Source organism: Epinephelus lanceolatus, chromosome 5, assembly GCF_041903045.1.
Source record: "Epinephelus lanceolatus isolate andai-2023 chromosome 5, ASM4190304v1, whole genome shotgun sequence".
Taxonomy (NCBI): Eukaryota; Metazoa; Chordata; class Actinopteri; order Perciformes; family Serranidae; genus Epinephelus; species Epinephelus lanceolatus.
In genome coordinates this window covers 13,168,972-13,191,014 of record NC_135738.1, presented here as the reverse complement: position 1 = coordinate 13,191,014, position 22,043 = coordinate 13,168,972, and the positions used below count along the sequence as shown (strand labels likewise).

Here is a 22,043-nt window from a genome sequence, read left to right as displayed (position 1 = left end):
AATTTTGATTTAATGTGAGCCTTTGTTTCAGGTCTTTGTCGAATGAATTAAATTATACAGAGTGAGTGTGAGAGAGTGAAACATAAATGTGATCTGCCAGTAGAGGTCTCCCTACATCTTCATATTAAGGTCCAGATTTTTCTTCTCATCACAATTTGTCAGCATCAAGCCTTCAGCTCTCAGGTGAACGTCAAGCTGCTTACTGTTAGCGTACAAAAATCTCTTTCTTTTGACATTATTCAGTCTGAATGTGCCTTTTTATTGCCACAGTGAAAAGGGTTAAACCTTGTTGAAGACCGTCCACATTCAAGAACGTTCTGGACTGATAAATCTAATTTTATAAACTGGATACATTATGTCAGGTTTAAATATTACTTCCTTAAGTATTACTTTAATTTTCTAAGTGAAATCTGATGAATAGATACATCTCTGTGAAGGTCTACACCCATTGCAATGCATTTTTCTACAGTACAGTAAAGTAATATTGTGACCTGGAAACTGCAGAGTGAATGATGTCTTCCAAACTGTCCACCTGAAAGAAAGAACAAGACAGTTTGACCTGTGTACAGTGTACTAAATGTTTGTCCCTACACTGACTACCTCTGTTGTACTGATGCTTCACAAAGTCTGTACCAGATCAGAGCTATAAAGACTGCTTTGACTTTTAGAGCTCTGCAAGGTCCCCTAAAAATGAAATCATTTACTCTGTAACATCCAGACCTCTCTCAAAAATTGTCCTGGCTATGCTTTGCTATAAAAGAGATTGTATGCACTTGTATGCTCTGCAAATCTACCAAACACAACAAATTACTTCATACATGCACGTGCTTGCTTATTTTATGTGTTTCGCAACAGGCTACATGAAGAACATCAGTTTACCTGCTTGCCTCCTCCCACACTGAGGTTCTTGAGCTGGTAGACGGTCACTTGCCCATCACTGTCCCCGACCAAGACACAGTCTGTCCCTTTGGTAAACAGCAGGGACGTCATGTTCACACCAGCTGCAGCATCGTGCACAATGATTGGGCTCTGGCTGAAAGGAAAGATTTTTATTTCGCGGACACTAGATTTATTTCCAACTCAGAAAAAAGCATCAAATAAAAGTAAACGAGATGTAGCTTTAGAAACACAGGCTCTCTGTCAGTCTGACTCACATGCTTGAAGTCAAGTCCCAGATCTCCACTTGTTGACCACTGATGGCTGCAAATATTGTGGACCACTTTGGGGACCACCTGACAGCAGACACGGCCTTCTGGGCAGATGTGAGGCTCAACATGGGCGTTAAGAGGTCCTGCTTCCACAGCTTGATGGTCCAGTCAGAGGAGCAGCTCAGGAACACATCAGAACTAAATGGAGACCATTCAACGTGGTTCACGGGGAGCTGAGAGAGTGCAGGATGTGATATGGAGTCAATACACTGAAATAATCAAAGTGTAGTAAATGGGTAGCAGCATTACTGAAGTCAACACTACATATTTTTTGTTACTGTGACTACGTGTTCTTCAGTTCTCTACTTGTCACATACAGTACAGGCCAAAAGTTTGGACACACCTTCTCATTCAATGCGTTTTCTTTATTTTCATGACTATTTACATTGTAGATTCTCACTGAAGGCATCAAAACTATGAATGAACACATGTGGAGTTATGTACTTAACAAAAAAGGTGAAATAACTGAAAACATGTTTTATATTCTAGTTTCTTCAAAATAGCCACCCTTTGCTCTGATTACTGCTTTGCACACTCTTGTCATTCTCTCGATGAGCTTCAACCTGAAATGGTTTTCCAACAGTCTTGAAGGAGTTCCCAGAGGTGTTTAGCACTTGTTGGCCCCTTTGCCTTCACTCTGCGGTCCAGCTCACCCCAAACCATCTCGACTGGGTTCAGGTCCGGTGACTGTGGAGGCCAGGTCATCTGCCGCAGCACTCCATCACTCTCCTTCTTGGTCAAATAGCCCTTACACAGCCTGGAGGTGTGTTTGGGGTCATTGTCCTGTTGAAAAATAAATGATCGTCCAACTAAACGCAAACCGGATGGGATGGCATGTTGCTGCAGGATGCTGTGGTAGCCATGCTGGTTCAGTGTGCCTTCAATTTTGAATAAATCCCCAACAGTGTCACCAGCAAAACACCCCCACACCATCACACCTCCTCCTCCATGCTTCACAGTGGGAACCAGGCATGTGGAATCCATCCGTTCACCTTTTCTGCGTCTCACAAAGACACGGCGGTTGGAACCAAAGATCTCAAATTTGGACTCTTCAGACCAAAGCACAGATTTCCACTGGTCTAATGTCCATTCCTTGTGTTTCTTGGCCCAAACAAATCTCTTCTGCTTGTTGCCTCTCCTTAGCAGTGGTTTCCTAGCAGCTATTTGACCATGAAGGCCTGATTGGCGCAGTCTGCTCTTAACAGTTGTTCTAGAGATGGGTCTGCTGCTAGAACTCTGTGTGGCATTCATCTGGTCTCTGATCTGAGCTGCTGTTAACTTGCGATTTCTGAGGCTGGTGACTCGGATGAACTTATCCTCAGAAGCAGAGGTGACTCTTGGTCTTCCTTTCCTGGGTCGGTCCTCATGTGTGCCAGTTTCGTTGTAGCGCTTGATGGTTTTTGCGACTCCACTTGGGGACACATTTAAAGTTTTTGCAATTTTCCGGACTGACTGACTTTCATTTCTTAAAGTAATGATGGCCACTCGTTTTTCTTTAGTTAGCTGATTGGTTCTTGCCATAATATGAATTTTAACAGTTGTCCAATAGGGCTGTCGGCTGTGTATTAACCTGACTTCTGCACAACACAACTGATGGTCCCAACCCCATTGATAAAGCAAGAAATTCCACTAATTAACCCTGATAAGGCACACCTGTGAAGTGGAAACCATTTCAGGTGACTACCTCTTGAAGCTCATGGAGAGAATGCCAAGAGTGTGCAAAGCAGTAATCAGAGCAAAGGGTGGCTATTTTGAAGAAACTAGAATATAAAACATGTTTTCAGTTATTTCACCTTTTTTTGTTAAGTACATAACTCCACATGTGTTCATTCATAGTTTTGATGCCTTCAGTGAGAATCTACAATGTAAATAGTCATGAGAATAAAGAAAACACATTGAATGAGAAGGTGTGTCCAAACTTTTGGCCTGTACTGTATATGTGAATTAGGTATTTCTGCCCATCAGAAGATGTAGAAATGATGACCACATTTTTCCTCACAGATATTTTCATCAGCCAGAACAACTCAAACTAATTTTTGCAGGTTCGGTCTGCAAGTTGGTTTGAAGTCAAAGCATTATTCATGAGACTAAAATTTGGTTGAAGCCTTAAATTCACTTGCTATTCCACGACTCATGCTTTAAATAACATGCCCCTCGTCTTAGAGCGGTCCTGGAATATACTGGCATTTGCCAGGGTGGTGGATTAGCATTGTTGCCTCACAGCAAGGGGGATCCTGGTTCAAACCCAGGGTGGGGGGTTCGAACCCTGCAGTGGGGGAGCCCCTCCATGCTCTCCTCGTACCAGGGTTTTCTCCGGGTACTCCGCCTTCCTCCCACAGTCCAAAGACATGCAGGTTAACTGGTGATTCTAAATTGTCCGTAGGTGTGAATGTGAGCATGAATGGTTGTCTTGTCTCTATGTGTCAGCCCTGTCATAGTCTGATGACCTGTCCAGGGTGTACCCCGCCTCTTGCCCGATGTCAGCTGGGATAGGCTCCAGCCCCCACCTGCCATCCCCGATTTATAAATGAATAAACAAATTGAATCAAAGGGTTTATCCAAGCAGACTTACAGCGTGTTTTCGGTAGGTGTCCAGAAAATGCTGACTGTTGGAGATGGAGCACTTGCAGATGAGGCCGTCCAATGTGCCAACCAGATATATACTGGAAGCCTGCAGCAGAAGTGCAATCCAGGAGAAACGTAATGCATTATGAAGTCAGAGAACAAGAAAAAAAAGTTAATCTGGAAGAAGGAAGTCAGGTGAAATGTTTTATGATTTTTTAATTTTTTTTTTTTTAATGAGAAATAAGCTTGTAGGCCTGAGGACTAAGATCAGCTAAAACCAGCCTAAGATTGAAGTGATTTCTGTGACTTACTTACCGTTGGATGGAAGTCAAGACAAAGACCAGAAGCTGTTGTTGACAGACTAAGTTCTGTCTTATTTTCTTCAGCTTTCTGTTTACAGCTGTGAGTCTTCTTTAGCTTCAGCAGGTCTAAGAGCACATGATTTAAAAAAACATACGGATATTATAATTGTTGTGTTAGAGCACTGCTATAGAAAATGTGAAGATGACGTCATGCTGTGCTACACTATTTGGACGATGGGGCGCCATCTTGTGTTATCTTTATAAACTAATGCCTGTGCCAGCTACTGTGGTAGAGCTACAGTATTTTGCCAAACAACTCATAAACAACATAGACCCACAGTGGCAAAAATACTTAACAATTACCTAGGTTATGAAATAATGGCAATTCTAGTGATAGAATCATACTGAGCGTTGTTGTTTCCTTGCCTTTTAAACACAAAGCTCATTCAAGCATGTTTTACCAAAGGTTATGTCAAGAGGTTCTTCTGAATCTACTATATTTACTCTCAAAAGATTTCATCATCAGAAGTTTGAAACTGCTACAGACTACAGTACCTATGCAGTCAAGACCATTGCCAGAGAGAATCCACTTGGCAATCCTGCCGTCTGCTGACAAAGAGACCAGAGCTTCCTCCCCTGATAACGTCGTCTCTGGACATGGTGTGATCCATTTGACCTGCCACACTGGATGCAGGCACTTTTTGTAACACTCACTACAAAACAAAAAGGTTAGGACAGCTAGGAGTAAAGACGTTTGGTCCAGTAGTAAGGTTTTGTGTGTGTGTGTGTGTGTGTGATGTGAGAGTTTATTCCCATGCTCCACCATGCATACACAAACACTCAGTCCTCACCTGCTGTTGGCGATACATGGGGTGGTCCAACTCTGGATGTCGTAGATGGCTACAGTCCCATCGTACATCCCCACAGCCAGCTGGCCGGGGCTGTTGTCTGAGAAATCCAGGGCAGTCACACAGCTATGACAGTGGAAGACTCGCTCTGGCCACTGCAAAGGGTACACATTTAGAGTCAGTCACTACCATCAGAACTAAACTGATAAACAAACTGCATTTATATAGCTCATAATATGCAGTATATTGGTGATACTGAAGAGTTTAGATAGGGCACTAAGATGTTGGCTGAAAGGAAATAAAGGGCAAAACAATTCTAACTGTACCGTAGGGTTTTTGAGGGACCAGCTGCAGACTAAACCTGGTGTCTGGCTCTTGGAGTCATAGCTGCCGTAACCCACTGCCAGGAGATCCTTACAGGGAGCGCAGAGCACAAACAGAGTTTTAAGATATACTATGCAGGAACTGTTTGTGAACACACTCGCCAGGCAGCTAAAGTGAAAAGTAAAATCCAATCTAAGAGCCACTCTCATTTGGTGTTTCACACATAGATGGTAAAAAGTAATGGACCTAGCCACTGTGACATAACCCATTGGTTTATGGACTCCTGTTCTGAAGCCTCGGATTTAGTATTTGGGCCGTCACCATTTTGTTTTTGTTTTTTTAAGCCAGAAATGACCATATTTGGACAAGAGGCTGGTGCTGTGGAGGAGCGAGGGGTGTCATGAAGGGGAAATCAGCTACAGAGACCAAATTCCTTTTTTTCCCATCAGGCTGTTAACATGTTTATTCATGCTTTAAATTTGGGCATCTTAACTTGGGTGTCTATGGCAATTGACTGGCTTCTAGAGCCAGCGTCAAGTGGCCGTTCAAAGAAGTGTAGTTTTTGCCACTTCCGTGTTTTTAGCCCTGGACGTTGCTGCTTGATTTGGCCTGGCTATATTTGTGTACTTTTTGGCGCTGTGCCTCTTTGAAGCCTGCTGCTTACAGTCTTGCACATGGTCGTTTCATTTTTATAAATCCATAAATGTCCCGTACACTTCAAAGGAGGGCAGAGTCTCTGAAGAAAATACACCTCCACACACTTCTAGAGGGTTACAAGTGATGATTGAATAGGATTACTTTCATATTAGTCTATTTTTTGGGGGGGATAATCCTGCAAAGTATACCTTTAAGTAAAGTGTGAGACATACAAGAAGCATTTAATTCATTTTATACAAAGACTAGTAATACTGGAATCATAAAACAGTAAATGTTTGCCCATTATAATTCTAGTTACCAAGGGAAGCTCCTGCAGGTCTGCTATTTTGGTAATCTTGTCATAAAGTGCTTCACACAGTTCTTAAAGTACTGAATGTAATTGCAAACTGCAGATATATTTTCATTGTAAAGATGTATATTAAATGTTGCTTATAAAGAGTGAAGGCAGTTAAATGGAAATTTATTATTATTATTATTATTTTCAAACATAATGACACTGACACTGGTGTGCAGAATCTTATCTGATCTTAGACAACAGCAGCTGGTTTGGGTGTTTTGACCTGTGTTACCTGGTTCTTCTTGTTCCAGGCCATGCTGGTGATGTTACACCCTCTGGTGAGCTCACAGCTGAAAGCCCAGAGACGTTCAAGAGTTGGAGATAAAGAGCTCTCCTCGACCTTCCTGCTCTGATCCTTGGTCCTAGGCTTCACTGCGCTGTCAGAGTCTTACGCAATCAACATTACAAGTTTTGTTGTAGTAGAAGCAAAAGCACAAAGGCCCTGAGTTTAAGTCTATCGTTCACCTGCACCAACAATGTGCCAAAGCAGTGATGACCTGAGTTTACCTTTGAGTATGGGCAGCTGTCTATAAGCAGCCAGCTTGGGCTGAAAGATGTTTGCCACGATGCTCCTCTCCATCACTAATAAGCTGTGTTGGAATGACTCTGACATCATGACCAGCTGTGGGTCAGACTCAGCATCTATACTGCTGCCATTCATTTCCTTTTCTAACAGCAAGCTCATGGTGCTGCCTGAGGGGGGTAAAATATGAGAAAATGACACGTGTCTGTTAGTGCAAAACTAGTGTTAATAAACAACAAGAATCTGTTCATTCTTAGACCTCTCCTAAACAACAGAGTCAGTGTTCTTACAGGTACTCTTATCTGTGCTGACTGCGCTGCTGCTCCTCTCTCCTCTCTTCTCTTTACATTTGCTGGTGTTCACAGTACTCTCTGGAGAATCAGCCATCTCACTTTCATTTTGGGTTTCATTTTGGCCACAGAAAGAGTCATAGATGTCCCAGATAGTAACTATTGTGCCTGTGGACATGAGATAATATCACTTTGAAAAACTGAACAGTAATAACTCAGCACCACAGCAGCATAGCAAAAACTGATGGACTGCAATGCAATATTCTGAGGCTGGAAAGCCAACTGCATCAATCAGACAAATCTGAACTGATAACAACTGAATATCACTTTAAGTCTTAGGTGTTTGTTTTCACTTAAACATTACAACGTGACATCAGCTAGAAAATACAGCCAGAAAACTTGGCTGATGTCTTTGGAGACTTCATGTTGGACTTTGAAATAAATGTCACTTTTACTGCCAGATTTTTGTGTTTAATCATCCATAAAGTTACATTGTCAGACAAAACATTTGAGCTTTTTAACTTTAACATTTAGTGGCCTCTAGCAGTGAGGACTGCAGACTGCAACCAGCTGAAACATCTCCCATAAGTCAAATGTAAACTCCCGGTTAGGATTCCTCCAGTGTTCATTGTCCAGGGGGATTTTATTGGGAGCCAAATCATCTGCACAGGTCTCTTCCTCTCCAAAAATAAACGAGTGATCGAAAACAGTAATAAAAAAACGACCAATTAATCAGTGTTTTTCTGACACTGTTCTGCTTGTTGCAGACGTGCTGCTAGTCCAGCGCCTGCTAATGTTTGCTGAACATTTTCCCAGATAACTTAAGATCAGATGTTCAGGAGGGCCCAGTGACTTAAACTGTAAAAACACTGAATAAAGCAGTTCCATGTTAAAAATTAGTGTTTGTTTGTCCGTTCTGGGCTACCACAGAAACATGGTCAAGGACCTGCCCCCTATGTAGATATAAACGGCTCCTTCTAAGGTAACAAAAGCCAATGATTCTTATCTTCAGGTGATTATACACTAAAGAAAACATACGTCTCAATATATCCCCCCTAAATCCTACAAACGGGACCTTTAAGGTTTAAAACTATAAACTGACCTGCACACTATTTGTACTGGTGAACCTGAACAAGTCTTATGAAATTACCATTAAACAGACACAGTAGACACGGGATACTTAAGCCTAACCTTCATTTGCCATGCTGAGTGTGTCAGTCTGGGTTTCTTTGCTTTTTGGTGCTCCAGTAAACGTCTGCATTGAGTGTGCCACATACTTATCATTGCCCATTTTGTTCTTGCAAAGCGCAGCATATCGAGTGTTTGTCTCTCTGTAAGAACAAGGTGAAAACTTCAACAGTTTGTTACAACCAAAGAAGAGTACAACATGTTACTGGGTAGCATGTTTGCAGAGAACATTAACTGACATGCAGCTTCATACATATTGTACAGTACGTGACAGGCGGTTCCCAAGCTGAGGACGTAAAGTGCCACTTCCTATTAGGGCTGCACAATTAATCGAATATTAATCACGATTTTGGCTTCCCACAATTAATCAACATGATCTACTGTGATACTGATGTTTAAAAATATTTTGTCCCTAAAAGCAATGATTAATCGTGATAAATAAACGTGATCTCAATATTGTTTAAAATTATCGTGATTATCATTTTGGCCATAATCGTGCAGCTCTATTTCCTATTTCTGGTGCGCATTACAGATCTGGCCTAACATTCAAGAAAACAAACAAGCAGAGGACGTTACTCACTGAATATCTTCTGCATCATCAGCATCCTCTGACACAGAAGTGTTGGGTATGTCCAGCAGAGAAATGGTGTCTGTCTCAGTGAGGCAGATTTCCATTTCCTCATCCAGCATCTCCTCTGTCACATGTTGCTGTACACTGTCTCTTTTCATCGGCACCTCTGGCAGGGAACGAGAGACAAATATGTATATAAATACTGCATATACATGTGTGAAATACCACAAAGGACTATCTGCTGCAAAAATGTAATTTCATCATAAGATGCTGTAGATATGGCAATATTTTATTGCATACAGTATGGAAATAAAAAACTGTATTGTCAATACATTCTCAAACCGAACAAATTAAAGGGGTTTTCAAACAACAGGATATAAAAATTGCCAGGGGAAAACAATGATAATAATCCACATAATGATAACACATATTAAAAACAAAAATAAGATAAAGAAATAATACTAACCGCTTAGAGCTGGAGGGCTTATTGGTATCTCCGGTTTAGGAACACTATCCTCAGTCTCTTTAGTCAGTGAAGTTGTCGTAGAGAATCTGGATAGTAGGGTACTACCCATAAATAAGCTGCAGAAACAGTGTCATTACAGCTTGACATTTGTGGTCAGAATTGTGTGGCTGTAACATGCTAAACAAAACCAAATGTAACACACAGTCATCATATATGATAATGGAAAATTTGCCAAACACAACCATTTACATACTGTATATTTATATTCCTATAAATCCCACTTTTTCACATTGCTGTCCACTTTTTCAATAAATCTGTTTCCAGAGCTGCTGTTAAATAATCAGAGCAGAGGGTGTATGTGAATGTTGCCACCTGGTACCTGCAAAAGGGTGTACTGGAGCTTGAACTGGTATTCCAGTGGTCTGAACCTGAGCCAGGAGAGATTTCATGCAAAAATAATCTGCCTGGTTTGGACGGCATGTCTCGGGGCTCTGCGTGATACAGGGGCTGAGGAGTGACATTTTTGCCATCATTGTCTAACACCTGTGAAGGAACCACAGCCAAAGTAGGACACACACGAGTGATCTCAAAATCTTAATGGGTAAATGTCACATACACAAAGTGCACATTCTGCCTTTCCAAATAAATTTATTTTTGATAGAATTTAACCTTGAAATCGTAAGTCATTTAACTATTCTTCATTTTTATGTTTTTTATTTTTCATTTATTTTGACCTCCTTGAAGTAACAAATAATTTTCCCTGAGCCTCCTTGAGTGAGTGGCATAAAATGCGTGACCCTCCCTCAATCATAAATTTTTATTATTTGATTTGATTTTTAAAACCTACCCTTTGATGTTTGAAAGTTAAGGGTTACAATGAAATCCTGGAGTTGAAAAGAACCTTGGTTTTTCACTCTTGTAGTGCATGCTGGTTAGTTAGTGCAAATGGTTTATTTTTGGCAAAATTAACACGAGACATGGAATACTTTGAGCTCAGATTTGTTTTGTTTTTTGTTTTGTTTTTCTGGAAAAAAGAAAGAAAGAAAGAAAAACCTTTCTAGTCTTCCGACCACTCAAAGCACTTTTACACTACATGTCACATGTTCACCCGCTCACACATACATGGACACACACTGGTGGCCGAGGCTATCATACATGGTGCCAACAGTGACCGTTCACACACTCTCACACAGCGACAGAGATTTTCTTTTAAGTCCGAGTTAACGTTAAAATCGGTTGCACAAAACACCCTTAATTCTTCTCCTTCTCTGTTTCTTTTAAGTGTTCATTTAAGCATTTAGATGTTGTCCTTCTCATGATCTTATAAGGAATCCCTTAAAGTTAGTTAAACTTTGCACAAAAGACCTTTGCAACCAAAATGAGGAAAACTAACTTAAGGTACCTCTGACTCCATCCTAACATGGCCGAGGTTATGGTTATATGTGTGTTTTTTTATGGGACCTCTTCACCAGACTATCCTCCTACATTCGCTGTCTTCTGTTATTTGTGGATCAAATTTACTTTTTTAGTGTGTGCTTTCTTTTACTGTATTTGTCCAGAAGTAAGACATTTTCTCCCTCCAAACAATTTTGTTTTCTTGTCTTCTTTTCCTCTGCTGTTTCTTTACTATTTACAATCCTACTTTGTGACACAATGACAGGTGAAGCAGTAACAGGTATCACTAGCAAACAAGCAAACAGTCTCCATGGAGACGGTAGAATTTTACAGTGATAAAATCTCTTTTAATGCTGTAAATAACTTTGTGTTTTTAGTTCACAAAGGAAACTTTTTAAGGGATTCTGTGCCACGCCCTTAAGTAAGTCCCTAAGCTCAGACAAATGTTAAGCCTTATACCTAGGGTCAAAAAAATAAGGTGTTTTGCTCAACTGGCCACAGCATCGATCTTCAGATCGGTGCACTTTTCTCTGAGGCACAGCCGCCAATGATGCAGTATAATGACTGCGACAGGAGCATAGACTGTATACAGGACAGGTGAGGGGACCGTTTGCCCTACAGTTATTTAGATAAATGGATACCTTAACTTCTCTTCTGGAGGCTTTACTGGTGCTCGTATCCAGGATGCGACGTTTACTGTTACTGCTGGAACTTCTTCGAGAAGATGAAGATCTAGGACAAAGCAAAATGAAGATATCGGCATAACAGGCATAAGGGTTAGTTAGGCTAGTAACTTACGTTAGCCACCGCTAGCTAAGGTAAGCTAACTCTGCTAACTTAGGTGTTTGAACTATGTTAGCTCATTTACCTTTATGTGTATTGTAAAAAAAAAAATGACTTCCTGTGAATCTTTGAACTTACGAGTTAAGCACCAGACTACTTTTCTTCATTGTTTTCGGAGTTTTACCAGTTTGTGTGTTTTAAAATGCTCTGCCTCCTTCATTAACCTTAGCTAACTGCTCCAAGTTGTCATGGAAACGCGACGACCCTCGCGCCCTGTCAGTTACTGCCTGGAACACATTTTGAGATTCAGTCAATCAATCAATCAACTTTTATTTCATAGACTCAAGGTCCATTTAAAAGACATACACATAGATAGATTTAAAAAAAAAGGCACTCATACCAATATTTCCACATAGGTGACTGGTACCGCAAAGAACTTAGACGGGGATTTGACAGCAGCATAATAATGGAGTTGTGTGACCCATTCAGTCGACAGATAAATCTGTACATTAGATTTCTCAACAAAGCATGAAACGTATTGACTCTTGCGTTACAAACAAAATCACTAGTATGCACCACCTGGGTTTTCTAAGCAATATGCGCAAACCATCATTATAAGCAACCTGGAGCTTCTGGATGTTTGCTTTTTTAAATTTAATCCACAGGGGGGCAGTATAAAGAGGAGTACAATAAGCTCTAAAAAGATTAATCTTAACATAATCTGAACACCAAGAAAATTTCCTAACCAGCATGTTAGCTTGTGCATATAACATACGGTGTTGCCTATACAGGTCATCATCATCTGACATTTCATCATTAATAATGTGTCCAAGGTACTTAGTTTTACTGCAGACAGACAAAAGCTGCCCTGCCAACCAAAAAGAGGGAAAAACAAGGTCCTTATCCCCTTTTACCCTGCAGATCATAACAGCACTCTTACCATCATTGTACTTGACATCAAAATTAACACCATAATTAGTACATATATTAAACAGTTGTTGAAATCCAGCACTGCTGGGAGAAACAATAGCCAGGTCGTCAGCATACATGAGATGGTTAATTAATGTATCACCAATAATACAACCTGTTTTACAGTTTCTTAGCTGGTCTGATAGATCATCCATATACATGTTAAAAAGGGCTGGTGAGAGAAGTCCTCCCTGGCGAACTCCATTACCCACACCAAATGGAGCAGAGAATACATTCCCCCATTTTATCTGCATGCTCTGGTTAGCATACCAATAAGCCAGAATCCTAGTTACACTGTCAGGCACACCCCTTTGACTCAACTTTAAAAAGAGCTTATGATGGTTGACTCGATCAAAAGCCTTAGAGGCATCAATAAAACCAATTAAAACAGAGGAGTTCTGTCTTCTATAATTTTCTATTTCCTTTAATAGATACATACATCAGTACCATGCTTGGCCTTAAAACCAAACTGATTGTCTGAGGTACCTAGAAATGCACATAATTTATCTAATAATATTATTTCCAGGACTTTGGATACCACACTGGCTAGCGCAATAGGTCTGTAATTATCCACGCTCCCCACTTTGCCCGCTTTGTCCTTAATAACAGGCACCAGAGTTACAGACAACATGGAGTCCGGCAAGAGACCATGAGTCATAAAGCCAGTAAAACAGATAGCAAGAAGAGCTGCAATCTTCGGGCTTGCCAATTTAAGGTGCTCTGCAGTGATTTGGTCTGAGCCGCTTGCTTTGTTGTCAGCTAGCTGTGTAACTGCGTGATAAACCTCATTGGCTGTGATTTGCACTATGTCACTTTCAACAATATTGCCCACTTTATATGGGTCACTTTTCACACAATTGAATAGAGCAGAGTAATGTTGCCTCCACAGCTCAGCTATGTTGTCGGCACCAGAAACTCCCTCTATGTTACATGGTAACGTTGTACTGTCCCTGTTCAGAGCTCTCACCTCCTTCCAGAAGCCAGTGACATCATTACCAAGGAGCTTTTCAGCCATAGAGTCCGCTCTCATTTGTTGCTCATGTTTATTGACATAACAAACTGCATATTTATATCTAGCATTGGTGAACTGTTTAATATCAAAAACCGGCCCCTCTCTGGGCCTGCCTGCCCTGACCCAGGCCCTAAAAGCATTCTTAGCTTCAGCATGTTGATCAGCCACGTATTTATTCCACCCTGGCTTGATACTGTGTCTTTTTCCATAGTATGTAGTGCACGGCCTACTGGCCTCATGCACGGCTCCTACAATACAATCATACATGGCACAAAGGTCCTCACAGTGAGAGCTTTCATTACAATTCATATCAAAACACAAAATTGCATCTTTGGGTAGGTATACATCACTCAAAAGGACCTCGGTTCTCCCATGTTATAGTAACTTTTGCTCATCTGTGAGCTTAGACCAATCCAGTTTAGTCTTACAGACATGTTTAACCTCCTGAGACAGCTCAGGAAGACTATCACAGTCTAGTGATGTAACAAAGGGAATATGATCAGACATGGACATATCATACACAATCTCCATTGATCTAATAATATCATGGGCATCAGCAGTGCTAATGCAATGGTCAAGCCATGAGGTTGTGTGCCAAGCCTCACTTATATAAGAATAGCTATCTACAGGTAAGAGCATTTGGCTGGATAATATAAGATTGTTATCATCACAGAATTGTAGCATATGGTTAGCAAACAAGGAACTTTTGTCTGAAAGGTCAGCATTCATATCACCCACTACATAAACACTAGTGGAGTGATTATCAGAAATAAAAGAATTTATGAAAGCTAGTCTATTCAAGTATTCATCTTCATTGTGTTGTGATTCATATGGTGTATAGACATTGAGGATGCTAAAGTCCTTATTGTTCATTTTTATCTGAACAGCAATACACCAGTCAACTTCAAGCCTGATCACATTTATCACAGCATCCAACTTTTTGTGCCAGAGGATAGATTGAAGTTAGTTTCACACAGTTGAGTTATTGTCGTTTTTATATCACAGCAAAGTTTCAACAAATCTGAAACTGACTTCGGACTCTTGCAGCCCTAGACAGTGCAGCGTTTTCATTTTATGGTACTTTATTTTTCTGCTTCACTTCATTTTAGAGGCCAAAATTGTGCTTTTAACTCCACCACATGTATTTGATAACTTCAGTTACAGGTTAATTCGCAGATGTAGGTTATTAATACAAAATATTAACCAAATATGATGAGTAGTGAACAAAAATTTAATCGCAACACTTTTGTTTTTGCTTGCATTTTTCCCAGGTTTAACTTAAAGATCCAAGGCTTTTTTTCTATGCACTCAATAGATGTTTCTCTCAAATTTTGGTCACGAGTGTGTTGAAATCTGTTTGTGAGTACTCACTACAGTGGACAGCTATTTAAAAGCCATTTTCTTTTATGTACATGGGATTTTAATGCTGTAGTTGCCAATAGTGCGTCATGACCCGACATACACTGCCACCCACTGGCCAGTCGTTGTAAGTGCAACACAAATCAATTAAAACCAAGATGGCCGACAGAATGCAAGACATGTTGTGCTCAGGAATATCTTACAAGACCTTCTACAGTAGGAGAGGCTTGCAGGTAAATAAAATATGACAACATCAAGTTACATCTAAGGAGTAATACAGATGATAGTGTTGATTTTATATTGGGAGGACATTACAACTGATCATCTATCCACAAAACTGGACACCATGCGTCGCTGGCTATATTTCAACTACAATCAATACTATTACTGAAAATAAATAATGAAATTACAGAAACACACACACACACACATATATATATACAGTAGATATAGCTATGTATATATATATATATATATATATATATATACAGTACAGGCCAAAAGTTTGGACACACCTTCTCATTCAATGCGTTTTCTTTATTTTCATGACTATTTACATTGTAGATTCTCACTGAAGGCATCAAAACTATGAATGAACACATGTGGAGTTATGTACTTAACAAAAAAAGGTGAAGTAACTGAAAACATGTTTTATATTCTAGTTTCTTCAAAATAGCCACCCTTTGCTCTGATTACTGCTTTGCACACTCTTGGCATTCTCTCGATGAGCTTCAAGAGGTAGTCACCTGAAATGGTTTCCACTTCACAGGTGTGCCTTATCAGGGTTAATTAGTGGAATTTCTTGCTTTATCAATGGGGTTGGGACCATCAGTTGTGTTGTGCAGAAGTCAGGTTAATACACAGCCGACAGCCCTATTGGACAACTGTTAAAATTCATATTATGGCAAGAACCAATCAGCTAACTAAAGAAAAACCAGTGGCCATCATTACTTTAAGAAATGAAGGTCAGTCAGTCCGGAAAATTGCAAAAACTTTAAATGTGTCCCCAAGTGGAGTCGCAAAAACCATCAAGCGCTACAACGAAACTGGCACACATGAGGACCGACCCAGGAAAGGAAGACCAAGAGTCACCTCTGCTTCTGAGGATAAGTTCATCCGAGTCACCAGCCTCAGAAATCGCAAGTTAACAGCAGCTCAGATCAGAGACCAGATGAATGCCACACAGAGTTCTAGCAGCAGACCCATCTCTAGAACAACTGTTAAGAGGAGACTGCGCGAATCAGGCCTTCATGGTCAAATAGCTGCTAGGAAACCACTGCTAAGGAGAGGCAACAAGCAGAAGAGATTTGTTTGGGCCAAGAAACACAAGGAATGGACATTAGACCAGTGGAAATCTGTGCTTTGGTCCAAATTTGAGATCTTTGGTTCCAACCGCCGTGTCTTTGTGAGACGCAGAAAAGGTGAACGGATGGATTCCACATGCGTGGTTCCCACTGTGAAGCATGGAGGAGGAGGTGTGATGGTGTGGGGGTGTTTTGCTGGTGACACTGTTGGGGATTTATTCAAAATTGAAGGCACACTGAACCAGCATGGCTACCACAGCATCCTGCAGCGACATGCCATCCCATCCGGTTTGTGTTTAGTTGGACGATCATTTATTTTTCAACAGGACAATGACCCCAAACACACCTCCAGGCTGTGTAAGGGCTATTTGACCAAGAAGGAGAGTGATGGAGTGCTGCGGCAGATGACCTGGCCTCCACAGTCACTGGACCTGAACCCAATCGAGATGGTTTGGGGTGAGCTGGACCGCAGAGTGAAGGCAAAGGGGCCAACAAGTGCTAAACACCTCTGGGAACTCCTTCAAGACTGTTGGAAAACCATTTCAGGTGACTACCTCTTGAAGCTCATGGAGAGAATGCCAAGAGTGTGCAAAGCAGTAATCAGAGCAAAGGGTGGCTATTTTGAAGAAACTAGAATATAAAACATGTTTTCAGTTATTTCACCTTTTTTTGTTAAGTACATAACTCCACATGTGTTCATTCATAGTTTTGATGCCTTCAGTGAGAATCTACAATGTAAATAGTCATGAAAATAAAGAAAACGCATTGAATGAGAAGGTGTGTCCAAACTTTTGGCCTGTACTATATATATGTATGGTAGGAGAAAGTTTTGGGATGGCTTATAATTTTTTATTATGTGTTTTCGGTTAGTGTTTTGGGATATTATTATTTATTATTGTGATTGTGGTTATTAGGAAAGTTGGGTCATATGGGTATGGGCAGTGACACTCATACATCTCATCTTGTGTGTGAGTGGATCGCCATTTTTTTTTGTTGATCGTACTTTTTTTGTTTGCTACGATTATCTTAACTATAAATTTGTGCATGTTATAATTAGTTGTCACACAAGTGAACCAGGCCCAGCCTCTCTCTCTCTCTCTCTCTCTCTCTCTCCCTCTCTCTCTCTACACACACATATATATATATATATATATATATATATATATATATATATATATATATATATATATATATATATATGTGTGTGTATATGTATATGTAGGTAGATAGATAGATAGATAGATATACATTGGAATGGTGAAGGGAGACTTGAGAGAGCCTGTATCAAATACTTCCGTGTTTAAGGACTACAATCTGTAATACGTCACGTGACGGGAGCATCATCCCTCCCCCCTCCCCCTCTGCACCGAGCATCTCGGAGATAACGGCGCCTTTAAGAGCCGTATATCCTGCTGCCCTCTGCACTAAATCTCCATCGCTGCTCTGTGAGGGCGACAGAAAAAACACAGAAAGCCACGGCAATGTCCGCCAGCTCCGCTTTCAACGATGAGAAGGGGGGCTCGTCCAGCGTCGGGGAGCCCGAATATGGTCACGACCCGGCGAGCGGCGGGATTTTCTCCTCCGACTACAAAAGGTACGGAGCCACCTGCCTCGGTGCAGCTTGACGCCGATTTTATTTGTCATACTGTGGGGGGATACCGGGGCTGCTAATGGCGGGGGAGGCGCGGTGTGGATGTGGTTTCCTGTCTGTTAAGATGCACAGAAAGTGATTTTTAACATGTCAGAATGAAACATGTAAACAACATAAAGTCTGAACTTTGTTTGTTTTTAGGCCCGGGATTTAAAAGCGGTGTCTGCTTTTCTGTTTGTGGTCGTGAACGTCTCACCGTGATTTGGTCTCTGAGGCAGCCGCGTCTAATGAAGGCTAAGTGCGGGTGTTGACTTTATATATGTGCCTTTACTGGGGTGTGTTTGAAACGTCTCAGGGCTCATGGTGTTTGTATTTATTGTTTATTTTGTGAGGTGTGATGTGAGAGGCCTGTTAGAAGAGATGCCAGGCCTCAGCTCCAGCTCTTTCAGCACCACCCCTGCTGGACAGCGCGCAGAGCGGCAGCACCGCTCACTGTCAGCACATAGACACAGATATATCCGGTTTATTAGGACATGGAATAGGATTTAATATCAGTCTTATGTGAGGAATTACAAGTAAGACCTTATTCGGTATTGTTTCTATAAAGACAAACAAACAAAGGATGTCCTTGTTCCTATTCAGGGTCTCATTTGTGTCCTTTTAATTCTTTCGCTATACAGTAAAGAAACTGGATAAACACAATAATAATAGTGAAAATGATAATAAGGGCTTCATATAATGATTATTGCCATTATTGATGCTGCTGAGTATTTTGTCAATATGCTTATTTGATTGATTGTTTGGATAAACATTAGGGAAAAAGTTTAAACGTGCATGTTGTTTAGTCCAAACAACAACTTAACTATCACCCCACCGATGCTGATATTGATATTTGGGAGTTTCATAAATCTGATAGATATTACTGTTGCCACTATACTGAAATTTCTAACTGCCAGGGGCGAAAATATAGACAGTGCAAGCAGTGTGATTGCTCTGGGGTCCCTGGGGTGGAGGGGCCCATAGATAGAGCAGGCCCTTGCAAGTGATTCAGATTGCCACCTTGGAAATATACTTGTGTTCAAAGATAAAAGATAAAAAAAAAAATATATATATATAATTAATTGTTTTTTTTTACCTCAAACAAAATTGACATTAAGGGCATAAAATTTAAAATGTTCAATAAAAGATAAATATATTGAGGCTACAGCAGGACATTGGCAACTTTTCTTTTCTTGGTTAGTTGCATAAAACAGCAGAATGACTGTTATAACAACACATTCTCACTCCGACCTTGTCACATATTGGCGTGTTTGGTCATGGACTTTCCACATCCACGTACGACGTGCAAGGTACCCTGGGTGCGTTGGTTGCTGACGTTCTGGGACTCCGTGTCAAGTTCTGCCTGTTACATGCAGTGTCTTCTTTCAAAATACACTTCTGTTTTCACAGGAAATTTAACGTTTACATACAGTCTCTTTCAAAATAAATGCACTATGTCGGTACAACACTGCAAATTGATGTTTTTTTTTTCCTTCAACAAACACACATGGGTAGGATTAGGGAAAAAAACAAGGTTTGGCTTTAGAATCTTACGGTATGCAAACACTGCTCCCTTGTGTGAAAGTCAGCGTTTGTTGGACCCGCCCACCCCACTGGGACATTCCCCGCATTAACTTTCGTCCTTGTCCCACTGTGTTTCCCCTGATTGAGATTGAGATATTTTACAGTTGAAAAATAAACTTGTTAGGGCTCTCTGCTGGACAGACTATGTAAAAATGTGTTTCTGAATTATCTTAAAGCTAGTTTGGCATTTCTTTAGTGTCTTCTTTGTAGTATTTACTTATTGGCTGACATATATACCACTATCTGCAATAACCATTCCTAGAGATTTGGAGCATTTACCACAAAGGCATGATCTCCCTTACCTACCAGCCTCGATTGTGGGACAGTTAAAAGACAGTGTTAGGAGGATCTACAGTAAGAGTTCGGGAGTTGGAGTAGGGCAGAGAAGTTCTGAGATGTTATTTATCCAAATACATTCAGTTAATACCTTCAGACAATACCAAAAGAAAACAAACAGGAAATCTTCGGGAGGCTGGAACCAGATAATTTTATATCTGGTTTTATATCTAATTAATTTTATATATCATTTTTCTTTGAAGAATTACCCAAACAATAACGCAATTATCAGAATTGTTGCTGATTAAGTTCTTGTCCATCTCGTAATTGATTTATAGCTTTTATAATCTTGATGATAATGATGATAATCCAAGGTGATAAAATTAAAATCATATTGAATGATATGTAACCATGGAAAAGGGTGGCAGAGCAAATATCAGACTGAAAAAAATTTCACGTGCCGTCAAACAGGAGGCCTGTTTTTTACATCTCACCCTGAATCAGTGGCGTAAGGTAGTGACGATGGGCCCCAGTGCAGGGTAATATGATGGGTCCGATAGTGTACGCCATCGTGCACATACCATCTCGGCACATAATCAGACACTCGACACTGGATAACATTAACATACACTACATGTTACCCAGCAATCATTGCATATCTGTATATCACAAAAATACCAAAGAAAATTAATAATTATTTTAATTTCACAATTTTAATAGTTTATTATAGTTTATTTTGGAATAAACATATACTTTCTGTTTTAGATGCTGCCGACCATTTTACAAAAAAAGGAAAACGGACGGAAGACGGAGATGTCCTTTTTCAAGGACATACACAATACACAATACACTAATCAATGTTAAAACAAGATGGCAGCCCTCTCTGCCAAGTCAGTCTGCAGCCCATACCGACACAAAGGGGGCAAGGTCCAAAACCTGATCACATTTAATGGTTAAACTTGTTTATGTATGATGAATAATATTTGTAGTTTGATATGGCAACAAACTTGACCAATTTTAGTAACAGTAACAAGATGAGACGCTGTTAATTAGCGTACTCAATTTTAGACATTAGGACTTAATCATTATCTTTCCTGAGGACATTGGGACCTTATTATCGTCTCATTTGAGGGCGTTGGGACTTAATTATTGTCTCGTTTTATTACACACTCGTGCATATTAAAAATAAACCCATCGTCCCTGTATGAGGACATCATTTTTTTCTTAAAAAGTACTTCCTCTTGGGGCGTCTGTGACTTAGTGGATAGAGCAGGCGCCCCATATACAAGACTGTTGCCGCAGCGGCCCCGGGTTAGACTCCAGCCTGTGGCCCTTTGCTGCATGTCATCCCCTCTCTCTCCCCCCTTAAAAATGTGTGCTAAAAAGAAGCCGAGGTCTCAGGGGGATATTTAGGAAATGGCACTGTTTTGAATTTCATGAGTTCTTCTTTCAAAACAGGCATATTTCCAAGACAGCAATCATTCATAAGGGTCCATTCTCCACCCAACACATTGTTAGAGGGCCTCAGTGCAACCACACTGCCTGCACTGTCTATATTTACACCCCTGCCCTCTAAAATCTCTTAAAACTTTGGAAGTATGTCTTAAAAGCCCCCAGTATACTCTCACATGAAAATGTAAACAATACAAGCCAAAGAAAAATACTCACATATCCACATGTACAGATTCATTTATTATTTCTGAGGACATGACTGCAGTTTACAGTTTGACGTATGAGCTTTAAAGCAACACAAGACAGCTAACAGATAGCCAAAGGGCACATCATTGTGCTTACTGCAGCTGTATTAATAAAGAATCTGCTAAATGATTCATGAGGCCAATAGGAAGAGTGATAAATATAGAACTGCCAAACACAAACAAACTGCATCAACAGATTTTTCCAGTTGGAGCAAAACTCAGGCGTCCTGCACGGGAACAATTTGTTCTACCGGGAACACGTGTCTTTTAGCACACAGGAGGATTGTTGTCGGTCTGATGCACAGACAGTGCAGAAACTCAAGATGAACACAACAACAGTCACCTAAAGTGATTTACAGTGAGTGAGCATGATGCAGGAGGGTGTTACAGACACGAGTTTACTCTTACGAAGGAATGATTTAGTTACATTTTGTGTACAAGTCTCAATGAAGCAGTCAGTTGTGGAAAACAGTGCATTTTGATTCGATAATAAATGTCATGTATGGTTCATAGGCTCAGTTCTGAACCTTTTTATTTGTAGAATAGAATTTATTCATAATTTACTCCACAGCTATTACAGAATTTTAGGATATAAACTAATTATGGGTTGTGTCTTAGTGTGGATAAAAGTGTAAATCAGTGTTTTACTGAAAGCGTACCTGATTTTTATTGCCAATAGGGATAACATCTGAGACAGTAATTAGGCTGAAAATTGTAGTCTGGCCAGCCTTCCAAGTTGGACTTTTACTGGAGCA

General features: G+C 40.4%; 2 protein-coding genes across 4 annotated transcripts in view; one reads left to right on the top strand and one right to left on the bottom strand.

The window, feature by feature from the left end:
• Positions 1 to 870: 870 nt before the first annotated feature.
• LOC117261962 (dynein axonemal intermediate chain 4-like) lies at positions 871 to 9,800 on the bottom strand. The gene is made up of 13 exons (XM_078168315.1): positions 9,659 to 9,800; positions 8,823 to 8,979; positions 8,246 to 8,385; positions 7,077 to 7,222; positions 6,749 to 6,875; positions 6,474 to 6,628; positions 5,250 to 5,336; positions 4,927 to 5,078; positions 4,631 to 4,788; positions 4,081 to 4,201; positions 3,781 to 3,871; positions 1,155 to 1,381; positions 871 to 1,033 (listed from the first exon to the last, which is right to left on the bottom strand). The coding sequence occupies exons 1-13, from the start codon at positions 9,798 to 9,800 to the stop codon at positions 871 to 873; spliced, it is 1,866 nt and encodes a 621-aa protein (XP_078024441.1).
• A 7,679-nt stretch (positions 9,801 to 17,479) lies between these two features.
• The window catches only part of ap3b2 (adaptor related protein complex 3 subunit beta 2), a 68,066-nt gene continuing 63,502 nt past the window's right edge, over positions 17,480 to 22,043 (top strand). For 2 of the 3 annotated variants that reach the window (XM_033635659.2, XM_033635660.2), the window contains exon 1: positions 17,480 to 17,695. In XM_033635659.2, coding sequence (XP_033491550.2) covers positions 17,583 to 17,695 — 113 coding nt within the window. In that variant the 5' untranslated portion in view covers positions 17,480 to 17,582. The remainder of the gene's footprint in view (positions 17,696 to 22,043) is intronic. The other variant, XM_033635661.2, reaches the window with a different exon arrangement.

Excerpts from the sequence above, each read along its gene's own strand:
- LOC117261962 (XM_078168315.1), bottom strand. The coding sequence starts at position 9,800 with ATGTCACTCCTCAGCCCCTGTATCACGCAGAGCCCCGAGACATGCCGT. Across the intron at positions 8,980-9,658 it reads TCCAGTACACCCTTTTGCAG|AGGTGCCGATGAAAAGAGAC; the intron begins GTACCAGGTGGC and ends GTTCCCTGCCAG. Across the intron at positions 5,337-6,473 it reads CCTGGAACAAGAAGAACCAG|GATCTCCTGGCAGTGGGTTA; the intron begins GTAACACAGGTC and ends GCTCCCTGTAAG.